The 24,415-nt window shown below is 32.6% G+C and overlaps 3 protein-coding genes and 1 long non-coding RNA gene across 7 annotated transcripts; 2 read left to right on the top strand and 2 right to left on the bottom strand.

Annotated features, from left to right (window-relative positions):
- Nucleotides 1–11,393, top strand: LOC140744847 (juvenile hormone-binding protein). Of its 4 annotated transcripts, none has more exons than XM_073076538.1 (6): nucleotides 1–162; nucleotides 4,272–4,500; nucleotides 5,464–5,588; nucleotides 9,725–9,856; nucleotides 10,347–10,382; nucleotides 11,206–11,393. In XM_073076538.1, the coding sequence occupies exons 1-6, from the start codon at nucleotides 48–50 to the stop codon at nucleotides 11,373–11,375; spliced, it is 807 nt and encodes a 268-aa protein (XP_072932639.1). In that variant the 5' UTR covers nucleotides 1–47; the 3' UTR covers nucleotides 11,376–11,393. The 4 variants fall into 4 exon arrangements, with proteins under 4 accessions (XP_072932639.1, XP_072932638.1, XP_072932641.1 ...); XM_073076537.1 differs by having other exon boundaries at nucleotides 11,203–11,393; XM_073076540.1 differs by lacking the exon at nucleotides 10,347–10,382.
- LOC140744848 (uncharacterized) lies at nucleotides 6,855–8,110 on the bottom strand. Its single transcript, XR_012102592.1, has 2 exons — nucleotides 7,760–8,110; nucleotides 6,855–7,593 (listed from the first exon to the last, which is right to left on the bottom strand). It is a non-coding gene; the product is annotated as an uncharacterized LOC140744848 (long non-coding RNA).
- Nucleotides 11,380–12,669, bottom strand: RfC38 (replication factor C subunit RfC38). The gene has a single exon (XM_073076536.1). The coding sequence runs from the start codon at nucleotides 12,563–12,565 to the stop codon at nucleotides 11,498–11,500; it is 1,068 nt and encodes a 355-aa protein (XP_072932637.1). The 5' UTR covers nucleotides 12,566–12,669; the 3' UTR covers nucleotides 11,380–11,497.
- A 1,218-nt stretch (nucleotides 12,670–13,887) lies between these two features.
- LOC140744844 (beta-secretase 1) lies at nucleotides 13,888–22,934 on the top strand. The gene is made up of 9 exons (XM_073076535.1): nucleotides 13,888–14,180; nucleotides 16,659–16,778; nucleotides 17,412–17,564; nucleotides 18,342–18,516; nucleotides 19,133–19,416; nucleotides 20,161–20,235; nucleotides 20,776–20,883; nucleotides 21,843–21,977; nucleotides 22,504–22,934. Exons 1-9 carry the CDS (start codon nucleotides 14,034–14,036, stop codon nucleotides 22,813–22,815), a joined length of 1,509 nt encoding a protein of 502 aa, XP_072932636.1. The 5' UTR covers nucleotides 13,888–14,033; the 3' UTR covers nucleotides 22,816–22,934.
- Nucleotides 22,935–24,415: the final 1,481 nt, after the last annotated feature.

Here is a 24,415-nt window from a genome sequence, read left to right as displayed (position 1 = left end):
CGACTGATCGGTCGTTTTTCTTGAACTTAGTAGTGTTGGTACGCAAGATGGCTTTCGGTTCCGTACGGTCCGTCGTAATATGTATGCTCAGTGTGGTGGCATTTACAAACGTACTACCCTGTGAAGGGCAGTATCTCCAGTTTAGGAACTATGAACCAATGTGTAAGTATTTTCTGTTTTTGAAAATTTTGCCAATAATAAAAATATAAACATAAAATCTGCCTAAGAAAACGCAAATATAACATTATAAGCTTTATCAATTATTTCTTACACCCATAATTTTTGCTTACTAGATTTATAAATTATTTTTTATATATTCGCACCGACATAAAATAGAGTATATTTTTGTTTTTTTTACATAAAGGGTCTCATAAAAGATAATATTTTGATAATGTGTATGCAAATATTTTTATAACTCACGACTTTTTTACCTATTTATTACCTTTTTTAACGACTTTATTTAAATTGATATTTTTTTAACCTTATTCTATTATAAGTTAACATTACATAGTAACGTTATTTTTAAAGTAAGTCAATAAATAAAAATCCATAAAACCTAATTCTTTCACTTTAAACCTTGTACTTAAGCTCTGATTGATATTAAACTTTAAGTGCAAATGTTAGCGTTCTTATGTGACCTCGTGTTGAAATTTTGATTATACCTAATAGGTACTTAATATGCCTTTGTTACATTATGTTCATTTTATTGTAATATACTCTTACATACATATTTGTACATATAATGTTTAATATACTCGTACATTTACTTTTTACGAAAAGGCGCAAAAAAAAATTATTAATTTAATTATTATTTAAAAAAGAATGGAAAATTTAGTAATTATTTAAATATTTAAATAATATATTTAATTATTAAATATTTAAATAATAAAAAATATTTAAATATTTTTCAAAAAATGTTCAACGCGACTGTGCTTCTTCGATGTCACTCCCGCGGGTCTCTTCCCATAATTGGGAGAGATATAAAGCCTCCTCCACCACGCTACTAGAATGGAAATTGGTAAAAGGGGTAGAAAATACAAGTTTAAAGATCAAACGAAATTACTTAAGTATGATATAATGTTAGTTAGTGATGGGCAAGTATACTATTTTGTGTTAATAATCCAGTTAGGTAGATTAAAATATATCGTCATGCCAATTGAAAATTTTTAGCCAAACGTTCACCCAATCGATCACATATGCGAGTCTAGTTGGGATCTCTAACGAGCGCCTCAGGTCAAATACATAATTATATACTTACGTCTGCAATGCAAACTATTGCTCTTTAGAGGGTTTAGGTGTGCCGAGTTTAATATTGTTGATTGAATAGCGAGGTACCTACGTCGTACAATTACGAAACGTGATTTACAGAAATCATTTCATTTATCACATACGTTTCCTAGTATTCTTATTGCGGTAAAAATCTGGATAATAATAAATTATATTTTAAGGTAAGGTTGGTATTTATAGGTAAATAATATTTCAAAATATTTACCAATCAAGCTGCTATATTTTAAGCAAAAAACCTTATATATCAAAAAAACAATATATATAAAAACAATATATATCAAACCTATCTTCCTTTGGGAAGTCGGTTAAAAACAAAAATATTTTTTATTTTTTGTTTAGCGCCTTACTAGTTACTCGTCAACGACTAACTGGACTTTGACGTGACATTCACTCAAAACCCTCTAGACTTTCAGAAGTCACATAGATCATTTACCCCGGAAATATCTAGAGTTCCTAGGGGGAAATTGGAAAACCGTACGCGAAGCACGTGGATTGAACTAAATGGGAATCTGTTATTAATAATTTCCATAACCAAATACACATAGTTTAGAGGTATCGGGTACTTTAGTAGGTATTTCATATTTCACCCAGAGGGCTGATAGGTATTTTTGTTCCATGAACTGGCGAGAAAAGGTTGAATATTTGCGCGAGAAAAATCTAATATTCGGCGCGAGTTAAAAGGGTCAACGTAAAATATGCACATTGTTTAAGCAAAGAAAAATTCGGAAAAGGCAGGGTATAAACACAATAAAAAGAATAACCTCAACGTTGTTTTACACAGATGACACTTTTCCACTTGTTCATTCCAACTCTATATACGCTGGCAAGCCTTATTTCCCAGGAGTAATAACTTTAAACCAGTTAGTTTAATTTATTTTTGTATTACACTTGTCATGTGAATATATCATAACTAATGCGTTAAGCAACAAGTGAGTCAGTATTTATGTTCTTACTTAGAGCTCAAAAGTTTTAGGCAAATAAATACGAGTAGGTTATTTAAGTTATTTTAATATCCTGGTTAAGGGCATGGAACCTTAAGTTCCGTTCTCATTATTCATATTATTTATAAAAAGCAAAACGTAAAAAATGACTACCTATACCAAAAGATATTTACTAACTTTCTGATTATCCACATATCTATTACATAAAAAAATGTAAATTAATAATTTCATAAAGTTATTTACAATCATATATGTAATATGTTAATCGACTCCAGTTATATATTTTTTTATTTTCCTTATTAAGCGAAATTGCAAATTGATGCAAGTCCACAAATTAATTCATAGTCTGACCTCTAGAAATTACTAGTTAATGTTACATACATATGAGAAGTGATAGCATCTTAATCCATTAAGCTATGCATATTTCTCACGAATATTTTGATGCAACTCGTCTGCAAGTTATATTTCGCAAACACTGACCTTTTCAACCAATTGCCACATTTTTTATTGAAAGCCTATGAAATTTTAGATTCGTTTTTAAATATTGTTTCCTGTCTGAGACTTAGCATTATATTTTCTATAAACAAGTGTAAAACCTATTAAAGAATACATTTTCAGCAGATTGTATATTTATCTTGTCCTTTTAAAATTCCCTTGAGCCTAAGCAGGTATAGTATTAGCCTGGTAGCGTAAGTAAAAAGTCAAAATGTCGAAAGAAATGTGAATTATTATCAACCGATGATTAGGTAATGAAATCAAGAAATAAATCCGTAGCTACATTCGTACAATTTACAAAACAAAATATTCGTAAAACAATACCAAACAATTAAATTGTTAAAAAAAGCAAAAGCAGTTCCTTAATAAAAACTTACATAAGCAGGTGTTTCACCAACCAATGTCATTGCCACGGGACTAGTTTTAAAAATATACTTAACATTTTCGAAGATAAACTTCCTGAATGACCATAATTGGCAAGCAAATGAAGCACCAAAACAAAAATGTATTTATTATAAAAAGCGTCTGCGTTACATCTCAAATGGCATCAAGTTAACTGATCTTAAAACTAGAATTGTTGCGGAAATACCGCTTCATGACCGGTAAAATATTCGCGAGAATTTAATTCGATGCCAAACTTTAACGTTCCAAATGGAGTATCTATGTAAATGAAGAATGTTGTTGAACAAGTAAATCCTTGTAGAAAAAATAAATTACTTAATAATAATACACGCTACAATAACTGACATTTATAAAAAGAGCAATGGTATGAACTTTTAAGGACTCGAGGAATTTTATTCCAAAAAAATTATGGAATTATGACACATATTAATAATATTATATACTTACTTATGTATGTAACCTACGCTTGGAAAATATTACGCTCCACAGTCAGCTAAAATTCAATTAAACAGTTTTCACTTGTAAAAAATTACTAAAAATTAAATTATTACGAATAAATGTTTTAAATAAACAGTTAAAGAAAAGCTGAGTTGCCACACACCCATCTTTATTTTTATATTAAAAAGTAAGTAGGTACCATCCGCGAATCCGTCTGGGTGTAGATAGGTACCTACCTAATGATTTTTTTTCTGGCAAGCTAAATGCACTTAAGACAATATATTGTATTTAAATCAGATCTTTGCAGTATGTAGTTAATTGTAAAATAAGAATTATAAAAATATTCTTACAACCTTGAAAGTTCAATGAACAAAACCTTTAGCTAGCTCTACAGAAGGTAGGTAACTAATAATGGGTCTACTGGAAACTTAATTGGGGATAATATTGGGGTCTCTAATATTAAAGAAAAAAAAAAGAATAAATATATAAGTACAATAATTTTAAGCCATTACTGATATTTCGCTTAGACGAACATTTTATAAATAAACTTGAAGTCGTACTAATGAGCATAGTAAACGCAATGAGCAAGCATAAACTGGGAAAATACAGACCTTACGAAGTCATTACGAACTTTATGTAAATATAATGTATATATTTGTCGCTTTATAAAATTAATTAAGAAAATATACCTATTATTTATTTTTTCAGACACTACCCCTCTACCATTTCCGCCATGCAAAATAGATAACTTGGACTGTCTCCGGCGAGGTTTAAGAACATTCTTAATACTTATGGAGACTGGCAAACACGGCATGAAACCAATCGATCCCATAATAATCAATAGTGTAACTGTCGCGCTTCCAAACGAGCAAATGTCGTTCCTGATGAGACATGTGAATGTTACGGGTGCCAAGTGGAGTAAACTTGACGACAGGAAGTAAGTTTTAATCACCGTTTTTATTATCAAATGAAGTGACATAAACATAACATTTGCCTCTAAGTGAAAGAAAATCTCTTTAATCGCGAAGAGTATATTTTTAAAATCTTGAATATCGGTCGAATTGCCTATAGACTATCCTATCCTACCAGAGCTAGATTAAATTTAAGCAAATTGTTAAAATATCAGTCATTTATCGTCAGTCAGTCGCATTCGCAACTTATTTATAATTTTGTATTTTGGTCATGGCAATTGGAAAGTCTTATTACATGGAGGTATATTTATCATTTTATTTCGCTACACGTATCGCCGGGGGTGTAAGGGGCCGTTCAAGTATTACGTAACGCAATTTTTGAAGATTTTTGACCCCCCCCTCCCCCCCCTGTAACGCACCGTAACGTTTTTCTATACCCCCCCCCCCTAACGTTACGTAACACTCAAGTGTCAATTTTTACCCTAAACTCGCTAAAAAGTTATGTTATAGTTTTTATCCTTGGGATACTTTTACTTACATATTTACTTTATAATACTAAGAAATAAAACAAGAGATTTTTAATCCGAATAAGAGTAAAAACTAATAAAACATCAACTCCGAAAAAGCCGAACTAAGTCGGCTGAACCCACTCATTCAAGGGATTTCCCGTAAAACGTAAATGAAAAGGGTTGCCAATTTAGGAGTTTTAATTCCCTATTTTTTTATTAAAAAAAAATGTTACGTAACGTGTATTACGGAAGACCCCCTCCCGCCCCTGTAACGCATCGTAACGTTTTACAAGACCCCCCCTCCCCCCCAAATTGCGTTACGTAATACTTGAACGACCCCTAACTCAGTGGTAGAGTGTCTGCTTCGCATGCTGAAAGTCCTGGGTTCAAATCCCAGCATCTCCAAACCGATGCATATTTTTACAAGAACACAACGTAACACATTTTTAAAATTATTTTATAAAAATATTTGTATTTCAGGTTTAATTTGATTGGTGGGAAAAACGGAATACAGTTTTCAAGTAATTTACACATTACAGGTGAAATTATTATGAGTATGGCTGGCAGAATCGACCCATTTATAGCGTATATCACAATGGATATATGTAAGTCATTAATTACTGACCTGTCCAACCTACTATGGTCTGATTAACTTATTATACCCAGTTATATATGTCGACCAAATGGTAGGTACATTTAAATGTAGAGAGCTATCTACCTACTTATAACAAGAACGTATTATAATACCTACCTACCTACTATATATATATTATATACTATGAATTTGAGAACTTGAGAAGATAGTAAATCTTAGTCCTTGTACGATACCTACTCATTATATTAGCCGAATTAAAGTTATTATCGTTAACTAATTATTTCATATTTAAATACTAACAGAATCATAATTATCTGGTTTTACGAATATAATGTAAAATTAATGCACATCGTCCGACCTAACCTACGTGCTTGAGTAGGTACCTATGTGGGTTAAACCTATCCATAAGCACTTAACCTCCTCAATCAAAGATGAGACCCTTACACCTGGTAGTGGAACCGTAGATATAATGAAGTACTTGAGTTTAGCTATTTGAGATATACATTGTTCACAAATAATGGACATAATTATTTTAAATGCCCACTAAATTTTTGATATAAAACGTCCATCAAATTCTTACTTACCTACTTATAAATTATTAACCAGATTTAAAATCCTTTAGAAGCTATCGATCTTACTTTGTATTTTGCATACCACTAGATAACCAATTATAAATGACTAATTTACATTTTTTTTCTCTTAATTAGATTTAACTGAACAGGTAATTGGGTACTTGACACTTTTTGGGAAACTGTTTTAATGAATTCATATACGTATTATATATGCCTTTCATTGATCATTTTTTCGAAAAAAGAGCTATTTATTAATAAAAAACATATTTTTATTACGGTAAACGGAACGTTACGCCAAAACAGGCGGTCAAGTGTCATTTCGTAGCGTGACGTCAACACATTGAAAATATAGAAATAAACTTCGACGCTACACATACTTCAGGGGATTTCTTGGGAATTATTTAACTTTTATTAGTACAATTGCAAGAATGTCAAATTACAAGGCGTGTGCAGTGACGTTGTGTTCAAGTACGATCGCTAAATATCCTAACAAATTTGCTTATACAAGTTCCTAAACCCAAATCTCATAAACGTTAAAGAACTTGCAGATTCTTATATGTTTAAATCCTCTGTTTGCAAGCAATGACATTTTATAATATCTATGTAAGAGAAGTATTATTGAAAAAAAGGAATAAATTTAGTAACTCTCGAGTGATTCGTCAATTCCAAATCATTGGAACGGGACGTAATCAAAACAAAACAGCAAGTGGAAGTATTCATATATTTAATATATTATATAGATGTCTATGATAAGAATAGAATTATAAGACGTCTATGAGAATTCTATTTTAAGGGCCCATTCTGTAATTAATAGGACACAATTAAAATATTTCATGACTGTGTTATTATTGATGGTGCATGTGCACTGATTAAGTTACAGGACTGTATAATTAAAAATACATGATTTGCTAATATTAGTATTTTATTAACCGATTTCTTTGTTTATTTGGTTTATATGGTTCTATTAGTGAGTACACACAGTAGAACTTTTGTATATATTTATCATATGTTACAGTTACAATAATTACTACAGATCACCTAAGCTAAATTTTTGTGCTGCTTGCGTGTCTGCTTTTCTTCATTACTAAAATTATTTTCCGTAACAAATGGATATATATTTTTATCACTGCCATTTTCAGAATTAAATTGCAATGCAATAATAGGAACTGTATGGTCACTTTTCTTCCATCATCTTGTTGGGTAGGTTACGCAAGTAAAGAAGTACTATTTCCCGTGTACTTTACTTTATGTATTTCAGACTGGTGCCCACTTTCGAAACTTTTGGCTCCTCACTTCTTCTAGGCAGGACAGTCATCACATTTTCATTTTCATTGATGTACCTTGTGTTCAGGACAACTTTTACTTTTCATGAAACACAAACTTGCCTTCCTCTTAAACTGCACATACTCTATAACGTCGTCACTATACGATTGTCGGGAAGATCTGTAAACATAAATATAACCAATTAATAACCTTAAAACAGTTCACATAAGAATATAAGTATATTTTAAAAAATCTTAATAATCACTTGAAGACAACCTTTCTTCTGTCTGAAGTCAGTTAATTGTCCGATATGATTAAATGTAAATATAAAGAATGTTTTACTTACGTTGTTTATTTGATATTTCCATAGGTTATCTCACGGAAGTTTTTGTATCCATTTTGATTTATTGCACTGCATATATGGAGATTCTTTAAGCAGGTTCACGCTATCAGCTTTAATATAGTATTGCTTCATTTCGGTTCACAACATATTATAAATTCAACCAACTCTAACAGCAAACGATTTAATTATTATTTGTCTTGTTTGGTTTCGATGTAGTGACGTCACATGACATTTGAGGCAGCACTGTCGCCGTTTTGGGATATAAAATCCACAGATAAAAAATCGAAAATTTCTTTTTAAAAATTAAAATACTTAGAACGTATTAAAAAATAAACGAAATACTGCATAATTTATGTTTACTTATAAGGTATCATATCCAACATATTTCATATTTTATTGTTATAACTGTCAAGTACCCAATTCCCGTTATATCCTTCCTTCCTTATCCATCCTTCAAGTTTCGAGATGGGAAAAAACCATAGATATATTACGTCAGTAGGATAATATATCTATGGAAAAAATACATTAATTACCTACCTACCGCCAGCATATACGAGTATGTACTAATCTACCAAAGTATTAGGTGACATTATATAATTATTACGAGTATTACAGTAACTTAAAATATATTTTTATACCTTCTTAGTTGATTATCCGATAGTTTTGAGAGGTAGGTATATATTTATAGACTATGTAATATTCTTTTAACCGTTTAAAATAACACGTAAAAAGTAGCTGACCTACCCAAGATTTACTGTTTTTTAACTTAAGTATAAATAGTTATCTATTACAAATACAGTTCTGTGGTAGGTATCTATTTTATCTTATGACCTAACTTAAGCTGCCCACACCTAGACGTAAATGAGGTGATGTTTCACCTCGTATTTGATTGGATGAATACAAAAACCTACGCAAAATGCCTTAAAATAGATAAGAAATATAGATAAGAATACCTTCACGGCATTTTTTCAAAGTAATGTGAAGGCCTTATTTTAATAAGTACCGTTAGGTATAAATCTCCCTATGTAGGTAGGTATTTTAATATATCATCCAACTGATTCTTATCACACAGAAAAATAATTCATTATTTTTTAAATGTCACGAACATAGTATGGATTGTATCTACTTCAAATTCCTTTGTACATCCAAGCAGATTGTCCTTTCGCAAGTCATTTTCGACACATGTAGCAATCTTCGATATAAAAATGATCTTTAGTAGCAACAAAGTTGATTGTGAAAGACAGCATTAAACGAGTTCTTGTTTGATCTGTAGTCGTAGTGTTGGTGCTGAGCGTATGGTTGATACAAAAACATCTACATCGAAAAAGATTAAGGATTTGTCTTATCATTTGAGATCCAAGTGCCCCGTCAGTAAATATTTAAATTTTTAGATCAGGAATCGAACATTGAACTTGCGCATAACGAACTGGTTTGGTGACCACTGTGTCATACTGGTCAATATGTGTCTACCTAAATAATCTATGAAAATAAACAAAATTTAAATGTTTGTTTATAATGTCCATAAAATAGCTTTTTTCCTAAATGCATAATTATGAAAGTTTATTTTATACGGTACTTAAAACAAAAAAACACAATTTCATTGGAAGATAGCCGTTATAAGGAGTAACTTAGGCAACTTTTATTTAAAAAAAGAATTAGGGATCCGAAAAAAATACTGAAACCCATGGGATTTCTCGAGTGTTAGTCATAAACGCGGGTGAAACCACGGGTACACCTACATACATATGTACTTAATATAATAATAGGCGTTTACTTCCTCCTTTTAGGTACATAATACTCCTAATTATTTTATTAAGTACTTATTTTAATCATCCATAAATGTTATTTAAACATAACTTGTGTAATAAAAGTAAAAGTTAAACAGGTTTCACTCAAAAGGAATCAACACAAGTACCTACCGCCGATAAGTACCTACCTACTACAACAAAATGCGTTTTTTGCTTTCAGATGAAATAGAAAGTAACATCACGTATGCGATAACAGGCCAAAGGGGATATGACAATGAAGATTACATATTAATCGGACCAGAACGAATTGCCGTAAGAAATACCGGATCGCCGAAATTTTTCTTGCAACCAGGTAGGTGTCTACATCGAAGGAGCCCATTTCACTTTTCATTGCTATTGCACTTTTATCGAGGGATTTACCATTCGCAACCTTGATACAGGAATGTGGTATGTTTTCCTTCTTGGTTTTTCAATCTTCACTGTCGTTATAGAAGATCCTTATTACCTCAACTATTCGATTTCATAATCATTGTATTATAACATAACTCACGATCTCTTAACATTTTTAGCATTAATAACGTATCAATTCAAATAACATGCGTAATAACCATTTTATACTACGTAGGTACCTACTTACTTCTACATACTTTAATGCTTATAATGTACCTACCTATTTATCTAAGTTCTGTTTTTTTTCTTAGTTATATTTCGTCATTCTCATATTTTAAATAACTCTTTATTTAAATCTATTAACTAATATTTTTCAAATGTTGTTTCTAGCTTAAACTACTCTTCTAATCTTTATGCACGCCTTTTCTATCATTCATTGACACTGTTCACAGGTTCTAGCAGGGTTCAAAATAGGACCATTGTCCCAGGTAAGTATTTATACAATTTGAATAAAGTAGGTTATATAATAAATGAGTAGTTTAAAAAAAATAACATGAATTACATATAAAAGTTTGTAGCGTCATTGGAATGTCAGTGGCGCCATCTGTTGAAAATTGGTCGTACCAACTTGGAAACCTTTTTGGACTCATGCACAACTTTGCTAAAAATCATGACATGATCAAATGGGTAGTTTACGATTCTATTAAGGACATATAGGCAAACATTCATTGGAATATAATATAGAATAATATATAGGTAACATTTTCTAATCTCTAGGTGGATTATATGCTTATTTATTCTTTTTAGCTTTACAAAATAGGTTTATCAATACAAATAAAGATGAATTAAAAAGTAGTTTAAAAATTGTTAAATGGACATTATAAACTTCTTTAGTTTATTAAGCTTAGCTCAGCTCAGTTCAGTAATTTTCAAGTTAATTTCATAATAAGGATTAAAATAATATTGATAATCATATGATTATCATGAAAGCAATATGACACATTTAGACAATACTCTGCAGCTGCAAGGAACATCTGTAATAGTCCGCAATAGACTGTTCTATTTGAATTTGATTATGGGCAGCTGTTGCCATTTATTAATTGGTTAGCTCATGCACAGTTATGAATTATGATAGCCAAGTCATTAAAACCAAATCATTTAAATATTTTAATTTAATAATTTAAATATTGAACCAAAACTTCTGTTTATAAATGATCTGTTTCAACAAATGTAACTTAAAAAGGTTATATTGATTTGTAACTATTAATCATAAGTTATGCAAATAATTTATACCAAATGTTGTTTCAGAAGACACTGAAGAATCATACATGATTCAGCAAGTTTTGACTGCAAGGGAGCCGATACTAGACCACATGGCAAACGAAATAACTATAGCTGTAATGCATGAAATGGTTAATAACTTTAGAATTTTTGCTAGTAAAGTACCAGTTAGGCACTATTATACTTATAATAAAAAATAACAAATTAAGTTCTAAGAATGTTTGTTTTATTGTTTAAATTATATTTACTGAATAAAAACATACATAAATCAACAAATTATTACACAATACAATACAATTTCAGCATTTACACAGACTTATTTTTAAAAAGCATCCCCTAATGATTCTTCCATAAATTTCTTGTAGATGGCCATAAATTTTGCAACAAATGCTTCCAAATGAAATATTGGCTTATTCCCCATTCTCATTCTATGCTCAAACTGGGCCGCATAGCTAGCTACCTGGCATTTCATCGCCATATCACAGTTCCTAACTAACTCTTTCAATAAGCCAGCAAAAATCATATCAGGAGGTACACCATGTATTATTAATTCATATAATTTCTGTCGAACCTCTCCAAGTTTTTTAGGGGACTGTTCCGATAAAATCATAGATGCAGTTTCTCTGATATATTGTTGCCAGTCTGGCTCGGGGACCTTTTGATCAGCTGTAAATGGGTATTGTTGTACCTTGCATGCCTCGCACATGAGTAAAGCGCGGCGGAGATTGCGGTCTGCACAAACAGCTATTCGCATCGCTAGTTCTGATGGCAAACTCAACCCTTCTTTCTTACAAACTGCATGTAAAACTCCTGCTATTTCTGTTTCTGACGGTGCTGGAACGCGTATTGTTAAGCAACGCGACCTTATTGCTGGAATTACTCTTGAAATTGAGTTCGCTATGAGGATAAGGCGACATGTAGCCACGTATTTCTCCATCGTACGACGTAAGGCATGCTGAGCGTCTTTCGTCAGGTCATCGACCTCGTTTAGTATAACTACCTTGAACTCACGCTGCCCCGAAGAGTCGATTTGATGTGTCTGAGCGACATTTTTAACCAAATCCATAATAACGACTCGATCATGAACACCGACATCAGTTGGGTTAACCTCAATGTGATAATTACTACTTACAGTCATGATTTCTATTTTCTTATTTGAAGGAGTTGTAAAATGCATAGTTTCTTGCCTAAGACGTTCTGCTCCAGAACCGTACAGTTCTCTTAGTAAACACATAATCCTGGTCTTTTTACCGGCTCCTGATGGCCCGTAAACAAGGAGATGTGGAAAATCACTTTGCTGAACTAGGCTTTTCAATCTAACAGCTTGGTCTTTATGAAAGTCTAATTTCATTAAGTCCTTCGGACGGTGTTTATCAACCCAGAGACTCATCTCTTAACAGCTAAATAATAACACAATAACTGTTAAACAATAGAAATTAAAATTGACAATTGACATAAACATCAACAAAACAAAAAGGGCGCCCTTTTAGATGACATGAATTGTCATTTGTCAAAATATAAGTTTTTTTTTTTTTAATGATGTTTTACGGCTTTGGCTTTTTGCCTTTCAGCCTAACTTTATTGTACTTGCATTATTATAATTTTATTTATTAATGTTTCCTTCATTTGGTATAAATTTCTAATTGTATTTAAGTTTCATTATTTCAAAATATAAGCGGCTATTACGCAGACTATAAATAATATTATTTTAGGCATACACCTTCGATCACTTATTAGTGATCGAAGGCATACACGGTCCATACATTTTGTGAAACTGCTTACTCCATCAATATTTAATTGCTGCTGTAAATGCTGGAGAATATTTATTGACAAAAACAAAAACAGATTTTATAAAATCTATTTATAAATTATAATTATCAATATTTGTAAATATTATTGAACAGGAGTAAGCAATGAATTTGAGTAACCACGTCAACATTTTAATTTCTATGTATAAATAAATAAAGTTGGGATAAAATTAGAATGCAGTGGCATTGATTAATGATGTGCCGAGTCGGCCATTTTTTGTATTCGAGTACTTTAGTACTCGTATAAAAAAGAATCGAGTCAGTACTTGAGTCCAGATTTTTCACAATGTACTCGAGTTAGCATGAAGTACTCGAGTACTTTGTAACACACAGTCCACGGAAGACCAAAAAAAAAACAACAAAAAAGGCACTCACTAAACAAAATCAAACAAGATGTTACTTGCACAATTCCTGCTGCATTCACTCGTTTGACTATATAAGGTATATAAGACTGGAGTCAATGTACGAGTACCATCAATATTCGAGTATCAGTGATACTCGAGTATGCTAGTTTATTTTAGTACTCGAGTACTGCCTCGAGTCGACCTAACTCAGCACATCTCTAGCATTGTTATAGAAACATCTTACCTAAATTATGAAGTGTTAAAATAGAAATTTTAAAAATAAGGTTCATTGCTTTAAAAAATCTAAACTCTTGTAACTTCTTCTATTCTTATATAATGTAAAAAAATACACGCTCAAGTTTTTTCAATACCTATAAACCACGTCGTTTCAGAACAATCAAATGACAGTCAATATTTATTGATAATGAAAGGCTGTAAGCTAAACTTTATCATGACCTACGGCAAAAATGACATTATAACCTTAAAAGTCGTGCATGCTTTTTGACAATTGACAGAATCAAATTCAATTATTGTTTCATTTCAAATGCAAATTGAATCAGACGCTAAATTAGCAACGCCAACAACGTAATAAACAAAAATATTATTAGTACAAAAATGTTGATATAGTCATTACTCGTGGGAATTTCTAGCATTACTTGTAACCGATGTGCGCATAATACCATATATCAGTAATTTGTAAGAAACAATGTTTTTTGTTCGCTTAACTTTTCGGATTTTATGCTTTATTGTTTTAAAAGAGGTGTATGGTGACAATGGTGAGCAGTATAATCTTTATGGAGACGCAGGCCGAGCGTACACCTTAGAAATTTACATAGGCCGCCCTCCGCAGAAGGTAAGCCATAGAAATTCTATTACACATGAATACACACATTAAACTCTGAGCAACATGTCGGTGCAGGTTGATTCTTAAATTACATTTTGCATAGTAGCGATGGGCGATTGTTCTAAAAAAAACAATCGAATAAATCGACAATCGACGGAATCAACAATCGATTGTCGATTTATTCGTAGTAACAAAAAAACAATCGAATAACAATCGACGTTCGAATAACAATCGACGTTCGAATAACAATCGACGTACGAATAACAATCGACGTACGAATAACAATCGACGTACGAATAACAATCGACGTTCGAATAAAAATCGACGTACGAATAACAATCGACGAACGAATAACAATCGACGTACGAATAACAATCGACGTTCGAATAAAAATCGACCTTGAAAGAACAATCGACGTACGAATAAAAATCGACCTTGGAATAACAATCGACGACCGAATACAAATTATACCGCGCGGCCACATACGTGTGCTCAGGACAATGTGCAGGTGCGTCGTGTTGCAAAGCTATCGTCACTTGCCACTGGTTGGAAAATGTAAAGTATTGTATTACATTTTAGTCAATTGTACTATATATTGTTGAGAAATAATTATACCATACATCATTTTAAAATAATAATAATAATAATAATAATAATAAACTTTTATTGCCATAATAACACAGTTACAGAAAGAATAAATGTACATTTTACAGTAATATTAATATGACAAAAGGAATTCGGCTCAGCATTGCTGTCTCAGAATCAGGGATTCGAGTAGCGCTGTTTTTCAGCCGCTCCTATAATCCCTGTGGTGTTAGGTGGGATAAGAAGATAGTCAGCCGTCAGTGGGGCATCTCCTGGGTTTTAAAATCCAAGCGTGTATGTGTGTGTGTGTGTGTGTGTGTGTGTGTGTGTGTGTGTGTGTGTGTGTGTGTGAGTGTGTATGTACGTATTTGGAGGTTAAATAAGTTAAATTAATTTTGTATCAAATACTATGGAGTATCATTTCATGACAACGTTTTCAAAAAGAGGTCATCTAAAAAATATAATATACGTCTTCATAGCGCATATTATAGAAAAAGATTATCAGAAAAAATAAAATGTCTTTTTAGCGTATATTATAGATAAAAGTTATCACAAAAAATGATGTCCTCATAGTTACATTAAAATTAATCGGTGAAATACTATATCTTTGAAGAAAAATAATGTTAACAACGCGAGTAGGGTGTGAGAGTGTGTGGCCACGTGGCGCAGTGAGCTGCGCGAGAAGCAAGGTGTGGACGCACCATTAAATAACGGAATGCAACGAAGCAGCGGAAGGGTGCACGACGCACGTGCGCTTCCCCCACCAAATATATAAGACTGACTCAGATTTCTTAAACACAGAAATTAGGGGCTCCTCGCTGCTAGTAGCTTTGTGTATACTAAATAATTGACCAACAACCAAATAGCTTCGATAGTTTTATTTTTACGTAACAGTCGCGTATCGCTTGACTGCGCTGTTACTAGTTTTGCGTGTACTAAACAATCGACCAACAATCGAACAATCGACGAACAATCGAACAATCGAACTATCGAACAATCGACGAACAATCGAACTATCGAACAATCGAACAATCGACGAACAATCGAACAATCGACAAACAATCGAACAATCGACCAACAATCGAAAAATTTCGATTGTTCGATAGTTATTCGAATACAATCGAAGAATTTCGATAGTTATTCGAATACAATCGAACACAATAACAATCGAATAATTCGATTGTTTTTAGTAACAATCGCGCATCGCTATTGCATAGTTGCATAGCTGTACGTACAGTATTTATGTAATATCTCGACTCAGGTCGGAAATGATCGAACACGAAAATTAAACTATTTTTCTATTTGTTTGGTAGACAAAGATCAATGGGCTGTAGAAAAATATGCCTTAACTGTTTTCTGGTATATATTTAAAAATAGATGCCATACCTGTGCCTATAATACGAAAATATTATTTATTTTCTATTGCGTGTTTGGAGCCCTACGCTCCAATAAGCCATATAAAACAATGATATTTATGATTTGAGTTATTTAATTAAATTATCTACATGAAAATGCATTTTTTTTTATAAAAAAAAAAAATGCATTTTCCATATGAATCACCTATTGTCTATATTACCATCATAAGTTTATTATGTAAAGTGTTATTATTATTATTCTCCCAGTAGCCAGAGTATGTACAGTTTGTACAGTCACTACATCTGTTGTTAATAAAATTTGATTAAAATGAGAGACAATTGTCCAAAACAAACCAACTATCCAACCAAAATTTTAGTTACAAAATGCTCATTTTCGGGTTTAATGTTTGTTTAAGGTGTGCATCATAGCCTAGGCAAAAGATGTTTTTCTGTGTTGGAGGTTTTTAAATTACTGATTTAATATTTGTAGTCATATGTATATTTGTTTAGTTATGTTTTTTCTAATTGATTTTCTATCTTTTTCCAGTTAAATGTTTTAGTAGACACTGGGAGCACAACTCTTGCTATCGCCTCATATGCCAGAAAGGACAGTAACATATATTATCATTCTGAGAATTCAACGAGCATTTTCAAAAGTGGAAAAGAAGTAAGTTAAAAATAATGAATATATACTTGTATATTTCATGATTGATATACTTTGTGATATACATAAAGTGTAGAGGTATTGATACTGCAGAGGTCATGCTTACGTTTATAAAGGTGCCCTTTCAGAATTATTTGAAACTGTGTTATTGTGGCACCTACATACCTTTTATCAGCTATGTCAAGTACTGCTCATTTACACTTGTATATTAAATAATAATAATAATATAGAAATCCTCATATGTCTTACTGTATGATTTATTAAGTTGCTAAACAGTGATAAAAATAGATGTGGGGTGGACCTTTCATTTATCTAACCGTTAACCGAAACATGATTTTCATCTCACTTCTGTTGCACTTCTAGGCACAGCTCTCTTCTCAGAATAAAAAAGATTTAGGTTATAGTTCACTATGTTAACCAAGTGCAGAATATATATAGGCATTTAGGTATCCGCACAATGTCTTCATTCACTATTTGAAGAAGGTTACAATTTATATTATGCAAATAATTGAAATATCAGAGGTTAGTATTTATTTCTCTGACTTTGTGTGTGAGAAGCAGAATTTTAGCTACTAAGGTATCACTGTTATAATGTTTATGTATTTAGTTTTTTAATTAGGGCTCTTTTAATTTCAGGTGCAAGCTAAATACTCTCAAGGGACATGGGTTGGGCGTCTGGTCTCTGATCTAGTGCGGTCCCCTTTATTACCTTCAATACCAGAAGTGAGGTGTGATATTGCACTCATCACCACATCTCATAATTTCTTCATGAATGGATCTCGTTGGCAGGTACGGTTTATTTTTAATTTTTTTTTATTATGCATTATAATATAGGAGTAGCAGCCGAGAATGCAATCCACCTGATGGTAAGTGGCTGCTGCCGCGCATGGACATCGGTAATCAATGCCAGATAGGATTAGATATTCCTACCTGAGGTTGGCCACAGATGCGCCGCTACTCCTGAGGACTAAGCTAGACCGCCTGGGAAAAGTATGTCTCCCTTACCACACCCTACAAACCAGAGCACAGCAGCGCTCAACACTGATAATACGTTATAAAGCAGAAATAGGTGTGGCGGTGGTGCTGCCGGAGTCAAAGCATAAATGGTTCTACCACCTTTAAAATGGTATGGTCTTAACATAATGTATGAAAATTATAAAATGTTTGAACAGAATATTGATGGAGTCTCTTAATGCTTGTTTAGGTTATAGTGTGTTGTAAAAAGCAGTGTCTTTCACTCATAAATATTATAAAGTAGTTTTTGCTTCAGCTGAGACGGACATGTTTTCCGAAAACATAATATAATATAAAATGAAAACTCAAATTTTATCCTACTAAGGTTGATTTTTAGAGAACCGTGAAATAGGTGTTGCAATATTTCTAGCTTAGTCAGCATGGGTGGTGGCACATTTGTGGGCAACCTCAGGTAGGAATCTAATCTTATCTGGGGTTGATTACAGATGTCCCTGGGTAGCAGTAGCGACTTACCATCAGATGGACTGCATGCTCGTCTGCTACTCTTATATTATAAAAAATAATAATAGTCATAATGGAATTTTTTTTCAGGGTCTCTTAGGCCTGGCGTATCTACCAGTTGGTGCATGGGGTGAGAATGTAGTTGTTGGTTCTTGGCTGGATTCTGTTGAACATGCCATGAACAAACCAATGTCCTTTCGACTCAAGCTTTGTGGCGCTCGGAGTACAACCAATGCAACACATTATGGGAATTTGGAATTACTTGGTAATTATTTTGTGAACTGAAAGTATAAGTAACTAAAAGAGAAACATTTGATCTTGACATATATCAGGATCAAAGGGTGGTAGAACCCTTCGTAGGTCAACTTTGGCGGCACCACTGCCACACCTATTTCTGCCTCAACAACAGTGTTAAATGCAGCTGTGTGCTGTTTTGAAGGGTGTGGTAAGGGAGACTTAGTTATCCGAGCTGTTCCAGCTTAGTCATCAAGGGCAGCGGCGCATCTGTGGCCGACCTCAAATTGATTACAGATACCCATGGGCGGCAATAGCCACTTACCATCGGGTAGACTGCATGCTCATCTGTTACTCCTGTATTATAAAAACAATCTTATCCGGATCCTTACTCATTGTAATCCTTATTAATTACTTCCTCTAATGCATTATTAAGTTAATACATACATCTAGTCTGTTGAAATTGTTTTCGAAAATAATAAATTGCTTCTTTATAATTGTGTACAAAAATAATTTAAGGATATATGCCGAGAGTCATCAAAATTTATTTCAGTGGTATGTGAAATCTAAACATTACTTGATTTGCTATGTGAATTATGATTTTTCTTTGTCAAAGAATTTCGATGAAAATAACTTTATATTTTCAGATGACAATACACAAACTGAAGGTAAAATGTTTCGCACGCGGATTCTACGGAAGTGGTGGTATGAGATTGGCGTTCTGTCTGTTAGAATATTAAATTCAACTACAACGGACCAATTGGAAAATAATACAAATACACAATTAGACAATAAGACGAGAAATCAGGCTGTAACTGATACAAATGTTCATGATATTGACATAGAGATGTGCCTCACGCTTAATGAGGAAAAAAGTATAGTTGATAGTGGTACCACAAATATAAGACTACCTGATATATTGTTTAGACAGGTGAGTTCACATTTAGATATAATATATCTTTGATAAAAAAAACGGTTGTCTGTAAAGTCTGTTTACTGACGATAGTTGAACGTGACAACGTCATAAGAAAATACTGATGGAATGGTTGTATTTTTCAAAAGAAGATTTTAATTTTATTTGTTTGATATATATTTTCTATGGATGTAGAGAAGGAGGTAAATACGCGGAGGCCGATTGTGCCTCTTTGTCGCTCTTGCACTTCAAGCTTTAAATGGAACGCCTCAGAGCGAGGTAACGCCGCATGAGTCATGTTTTTTGGTGCGTGCAACCGGCTCCATCGAATTATAAGACGTTGTCACGTCAAAAGCAAAAGACAAAAGAAAAGCCACTGTGTTTACTCAGTACAGAATCCCAATAATACATTGTAATTTTAATAAATAGTCGTATTTTGTTTATTCACTATTATCACTTGCTTAACGGTGAAGGAAAACATCGTGAGGAAACCTGCACACCTGAGAGATTTATAAAAAAAAATTATATCTCGAAAGGTATGTGAAGTCTACCAATATGCACTTGGCCAGCAAAGTGGACTATGGCCTAATCATTCTCATTCTGAGAGGAGACCCGTACCCAGCAGTGGGACAATAATAGGTTGATGATGATGATGTTGTTTACTCAGCAACATAATTTTAAAATTGTATCCAGTAAATCAGATTTGAGTGATTATGTTCCTTTGGTAAACAAATTAAATGTATGAATATTTCTTATTTCTAGGTTGTAGACCAATTAAGAAATGCAGCTCAGACATCGAATATGCTAATTTTGGATGACTTTTGGTATCATGGAGAGGTAAGCGAATCTATATATAAGTATTTACATTATTCAAAATTACTTTTATTAATTAATTGGTAAAAACAAAAGTTAAAATATTATAATAAGAAAGTTACTGCTAGGTACAAAGAATAGATTATGGAATGTCATCTTTATACCTAAGTAATCGCGATTTAGTAGCACTTACTTATACAGGGTGAATTTTTCAAAGGGTAAAAATATGTATTTTCTTAAAATTGAGGTGTTTCCGTTAATTTTTTCATTTATCTTTCTCAGAATTTGATCCTTATAAATGACACTATCAGATAGTGGAACAATATAGAGGGTGTATTTTTTTCAAAATAAACTCGTTCGATTCCCGGCTAAGCAAAAATATATTTTAAAAAAGTAATGATGCTATACTATGAAAATATGTTTTTATCAAAATCGGCCTCGTAACTCCCTTCAACATTTTTCGCTAATCCTTATAGGTTCGAATTAAGCTCTGAAAGCCTATTTGAAAAATTTACCCTGTATCCAGTTTCCAGTTATGTATCGTTTGATTGATCTTATTTCCAGGCGGCGTGTTGGCCGGAGCCACAGGAGTGGTCACTTCCATGGCTAGCAATAGATCTGCTCAGTATTGAAGCTGATAATCAGTATTTCACATTGGAGATACCACCACAGGTAATTAAATTATTTTTTCATCTGTATTTCTTGTATTAGTAAACTGCTAGGGCATACTAACCTTATATAGGGTTCGTACACAAAACTGCGATGCGACGTCGCATCGCAAAAATCTGCGAGCTCCCTCGACGCATCGCAAGAACTTGCGAATTGATTCGCATCGCACAGTGGTTGTTGTTGTTGGTCACCCTGAGAGACGCTACGCCGCACGATATCGCATCGCAGCAATTCGCATCGCAATTTTCTGCGTTGCGAATTCGCATCGCGTCGCATCGCAGTTTTGTGTTCGAGCCCATAGGGTGGCGGAAAATTATTCATCCAACTTCGTTATTAAACTTTTGTACTAAAAAGGGAGTTTGCATAATTGAAATCATTAATTGGTCCTGTAACTTTTTTTTGCTGGTTAGAAAAGATGATATCTATCAAGTGTCTTCCACCAGCCTGGACACACATTCGCGCCCGTTTTATCATATTTTCCACGACTATAAAAATTTTTCAGGCTAGCAAATAAAATTTACAGGCCCAAGTAATGATTTTCATTACGCAAAATCACTTTTTTTATTTAGTACAAAAGTTATTCAAAAACAAAATTGGATGTTTATTTTTGCGCCACTCTGTACTAGATAATGTTATTTTAATTTAAAGTGTTACAATATGCTATGTTTTAATTATCTCCTAGCGGTCGTCTAATTTATCTGTTATAAGAATAATATACTTAACTTAATATACTTATAGAAATAAGATTATAGGAGCTGTGAAATAAATCCTTTAAAAATAAATAAAATTATTTCAAGTAGTGATAATTGTCATTTTGTTTTGTTATATTTATACTTACATATACCTCACATTGAACTACTGGCTTGAAATATATTAACAAAATTTAAATTAATGAAAGAAAACAATAGTAATGGAAATATATAACTTAATTTTTTTATAAATTGCGAATTTAAACTTTACAGAATTTCATGCGAGTGGTATCTGCTCGTAACAATAGTAGGGACAGCGGAATGGTTTCAGAATTCTGTTACAAGTTGGGATTGGAAGCTGGTGGTAAGGAGACCATCCTCGGGTATACCGCAATGGAGGGATTGCAGGTGAGTTTTATTTTATTGAAAACTAGCTGACTCGGCAAACTTTGTACCGTCTCAGAAACTATTTATGAAATATATTTCATATTTACTCACCTTTTAAACCTTACCTGGAATTCCACAAATTATTCTAATCTAAAATTAGCCAAAACGGTCCAGCCGTTCTCGAGTTTTAGCGAGAATAACGAACAGCAATTGATTTTTATATATATAGATATGTCCCATGGCTGGGCACATAGCTTATTGGTAGATAGACCCTTCATGGTTTGACACTGGAGGTACCACTGCTAAACCTATTTCTATCTTTAAATAGCACTGTTACGATCGACTGCGTTTTGATTTAAAAGTTGTGTTAAGGAAGAGATATATATATAGTAGCGTTGCAACGCTATATACGAAAAATTATTTGATATGCCTGTGTTACTCGATTATTAGCAGTTTAGTTTAGAAGTTCATGACTTAATAATTATTCAATTTCCCTATAGCTCCAGACATTTGCTATGTAATAACAATGTATGTTTGTCTATTACAGATCCTATTCAACAGATCTACTGGATGGATTGGTTGGCAGTCCTCAAATTGTGGGTTTGGGGCCAGAGTGTCCGGTCCATACAACACATCGACGTCTCTCCTCACGACGTGTCAATTAACACAACCAGTGCCTGATGTAGCGATATCTATTAGAGCGGCACAATGGACCCTATGCGTAATTTCAATCTTAGCAGCGGCAGTATTAATTTATTTATTAGCGCCATGTATCAAAATGTTCTTAGTCAAACCCCTACCGAGATCTCAACAGATTTCTCTGTCCCAAGCCGCCTTAGTAGAGACGGAAACGACTTAAAACCAAAGTGCATCTGTGTGAGTAAGTCCAAATTAATCGGCTAAGTTCGGCCGAATTCGGTGATTTCCGGCAAAAAAGCTATTCACCTCAATTGGTATTCGTCGAGAATGGATGTGTTACGACAAAAAAATATGTTAAAAATTGATGAAACTGATTGCTTCGATTGTTGCTTTTCTTTATAAGAGAAAGAGAAAATTGAAATAATTATAATATTTAAAAAATGAGTGCAGTGTCATCTAAGGTACCTATATATTATAATACAGTGGTCACGGAATAATCTGAAAATCTTATAATCAGTACCTACAGGACATAGTAAAAAAATCTAGAACATATAAAATCCCATTTTAAAACTGAAAACTGAATAATATAATTAATAACCATATAATTCCATCTCCTATAAATTATTGCGTTTAAATAAGGAATTTAAAAAATGTCTCAGAAATAGTTTATTTTTCTTTCAGGATGTGTGTCCTTAGGGATAGCAATGCATCTATCATCAATTCGATTAATCTTATGTAAAAGTTGATCTGCAATTCCCACTTTAACACTATTATGGGAACATTTTCGAATAACATTATTTTACCATACAAAATAGTTTTGAAGTATGGTCTTTTTTTAAATGGAATGATGTCCTGGTTTGATGAAGCGCCGTCTAGCGTCGCGAAAATTGAATTTATAATGAACGTTTATGTTTATCACTTTATATTCGACCTATTAAAATGATCATGACATATAAAAAGACGTACTAAATTATAAAAGTGGTCAATTGATAAACATGAGCGTAAGCGTTATGTGACTTATATGCTACAAAAAACATTTGAAACTTATACACGCAATGAACAGCTTGTTCATTTTGTGCTTCTCTACTTGATAATTGATACTTAATAATTGATATTGATTTTTAAAAACTCTCTTTATTTTTTAATTTGTTTAATCCAATGTACTCATGTGATTTTCTAGGGGATATTCAAATTAATTGACCTCTGAGAGAGTAGGCTAAAATATTTGGTAGCTAAAACAATTTTAACTTAGTTTTAGATAAATAATATTCAACATATTACGTTCCTTGAGTTTTGGGATAGGTGTTTGATATTATATTATGTCGTCTTGCCACAAAATTTCAAAAGGTTCAGTCATAAATTAAATTATTTAACTTTTTAATTTTTACTATGTGTGAAATAGTTTGTGGCCAGATGATATAATTAGTCATTATATTGTAATAAGACTTAAAAATTTAATACACAAGTTTTAATGTGCACAAATTTTAAATTTGGGTAAAAAAGTGATATTAATTAATAATTTTAAATGTTTTCGGGTCTTCATTAATTTTTAAAGTTCATAGTTGCCAAATTGAGAATTATTTAAAACACAAATTCTGTTATGGTTCTAATTTTGTCTGTTTTGCACCCTACAGTCGCTTAATATAAGTATTATTCCCTTATGCTATAGGATTTAAGTGTCACACATTGATTACACTTGCCATGGTTTGAATGAGTGTTCAGTCACAAAGTGTGTGTTTGAGTGTGGTTTGAGTGATAGCACTTTATTTTATTATAAAAATAATATGCTAGGTTGGGGCTGACGCTATTCATAACAGTGA

The sequence above is a fragment of the Epargyreus clarus genome, unplaced genomic scaffold (assembly GCF_041222505.1).
Source record: "Epargyreus clarus isolate Ecla_fem2 unplaced genomic scaffold, WU_Ecla_fem_2.2 ptg000009l, whole genome shotgun sequence".
In the NCBI taxonomy this organism is placed as follows: Eukaryota; Metazoa; Arthropoda; class Insecta; order Lepidoptera; family Hesperiidae; genus Epargyreus; species Epargyreus clarus.
The sequence above is the reverse complement of the archived record's forward strand: the minus strand, read 5'-3'. Positions and strand labels throughout refer to the sequence as shown.

Excerpts from the sequence above, each read along its gene's own strand:
- LOC140744844 (XM_073076535.1), top strand. The coding sequence starts at position 14,034 with ATGTTTTTTGTTCGCTTAACTTTTCGGATTTTATGCTTTATTGTTTTA. Across the intron at positions 16,779-17,411 it reads TTTTCAAAAGTGGAAAAGAA|GTGCAAGCTAAATACTCTCA; the intron begins GTAAGTTAAAAA and ends TTTTAATTTCAG. Across the intron at positions 17,565-18,341 it reads TGAATGGATCTCGTTGGCAG|GGTCTCTTAGGCCTGGCGTA; the intron begins GTACGGTTTATT and ends ATTTTTTTTCAG.
- RfC38 (XM_073076536.1), bottom strand. The coding sequence starts at position 12,565 with ATGAGTCTCTGGGTTGATAAACACCGTCCGAAGGACTTAATGAAATTA.
- LOC140744847 (XM_073076537.1), top strand. The coding sequence starts at position 48 with ATGGCTTTCGGTTCCGTACGGTCCGTCGTAATATGTATGCTCAGTGTG. Across the intron at positions 163-4,271 it reads TAGGAACTATGAACCAATGT|ACACTACCCCTCTACCATTT; the intron begins GTAAGTATTTTC and ends TTATTTTTTCAG. Across the intron at positions 5,589-9,724 it reads GTATATCACAATGGATATAT|ATGAAATAGAAAGTAACATC; the intron begins GTAAGTCATTAA and ends TTTTGCTTTCAG.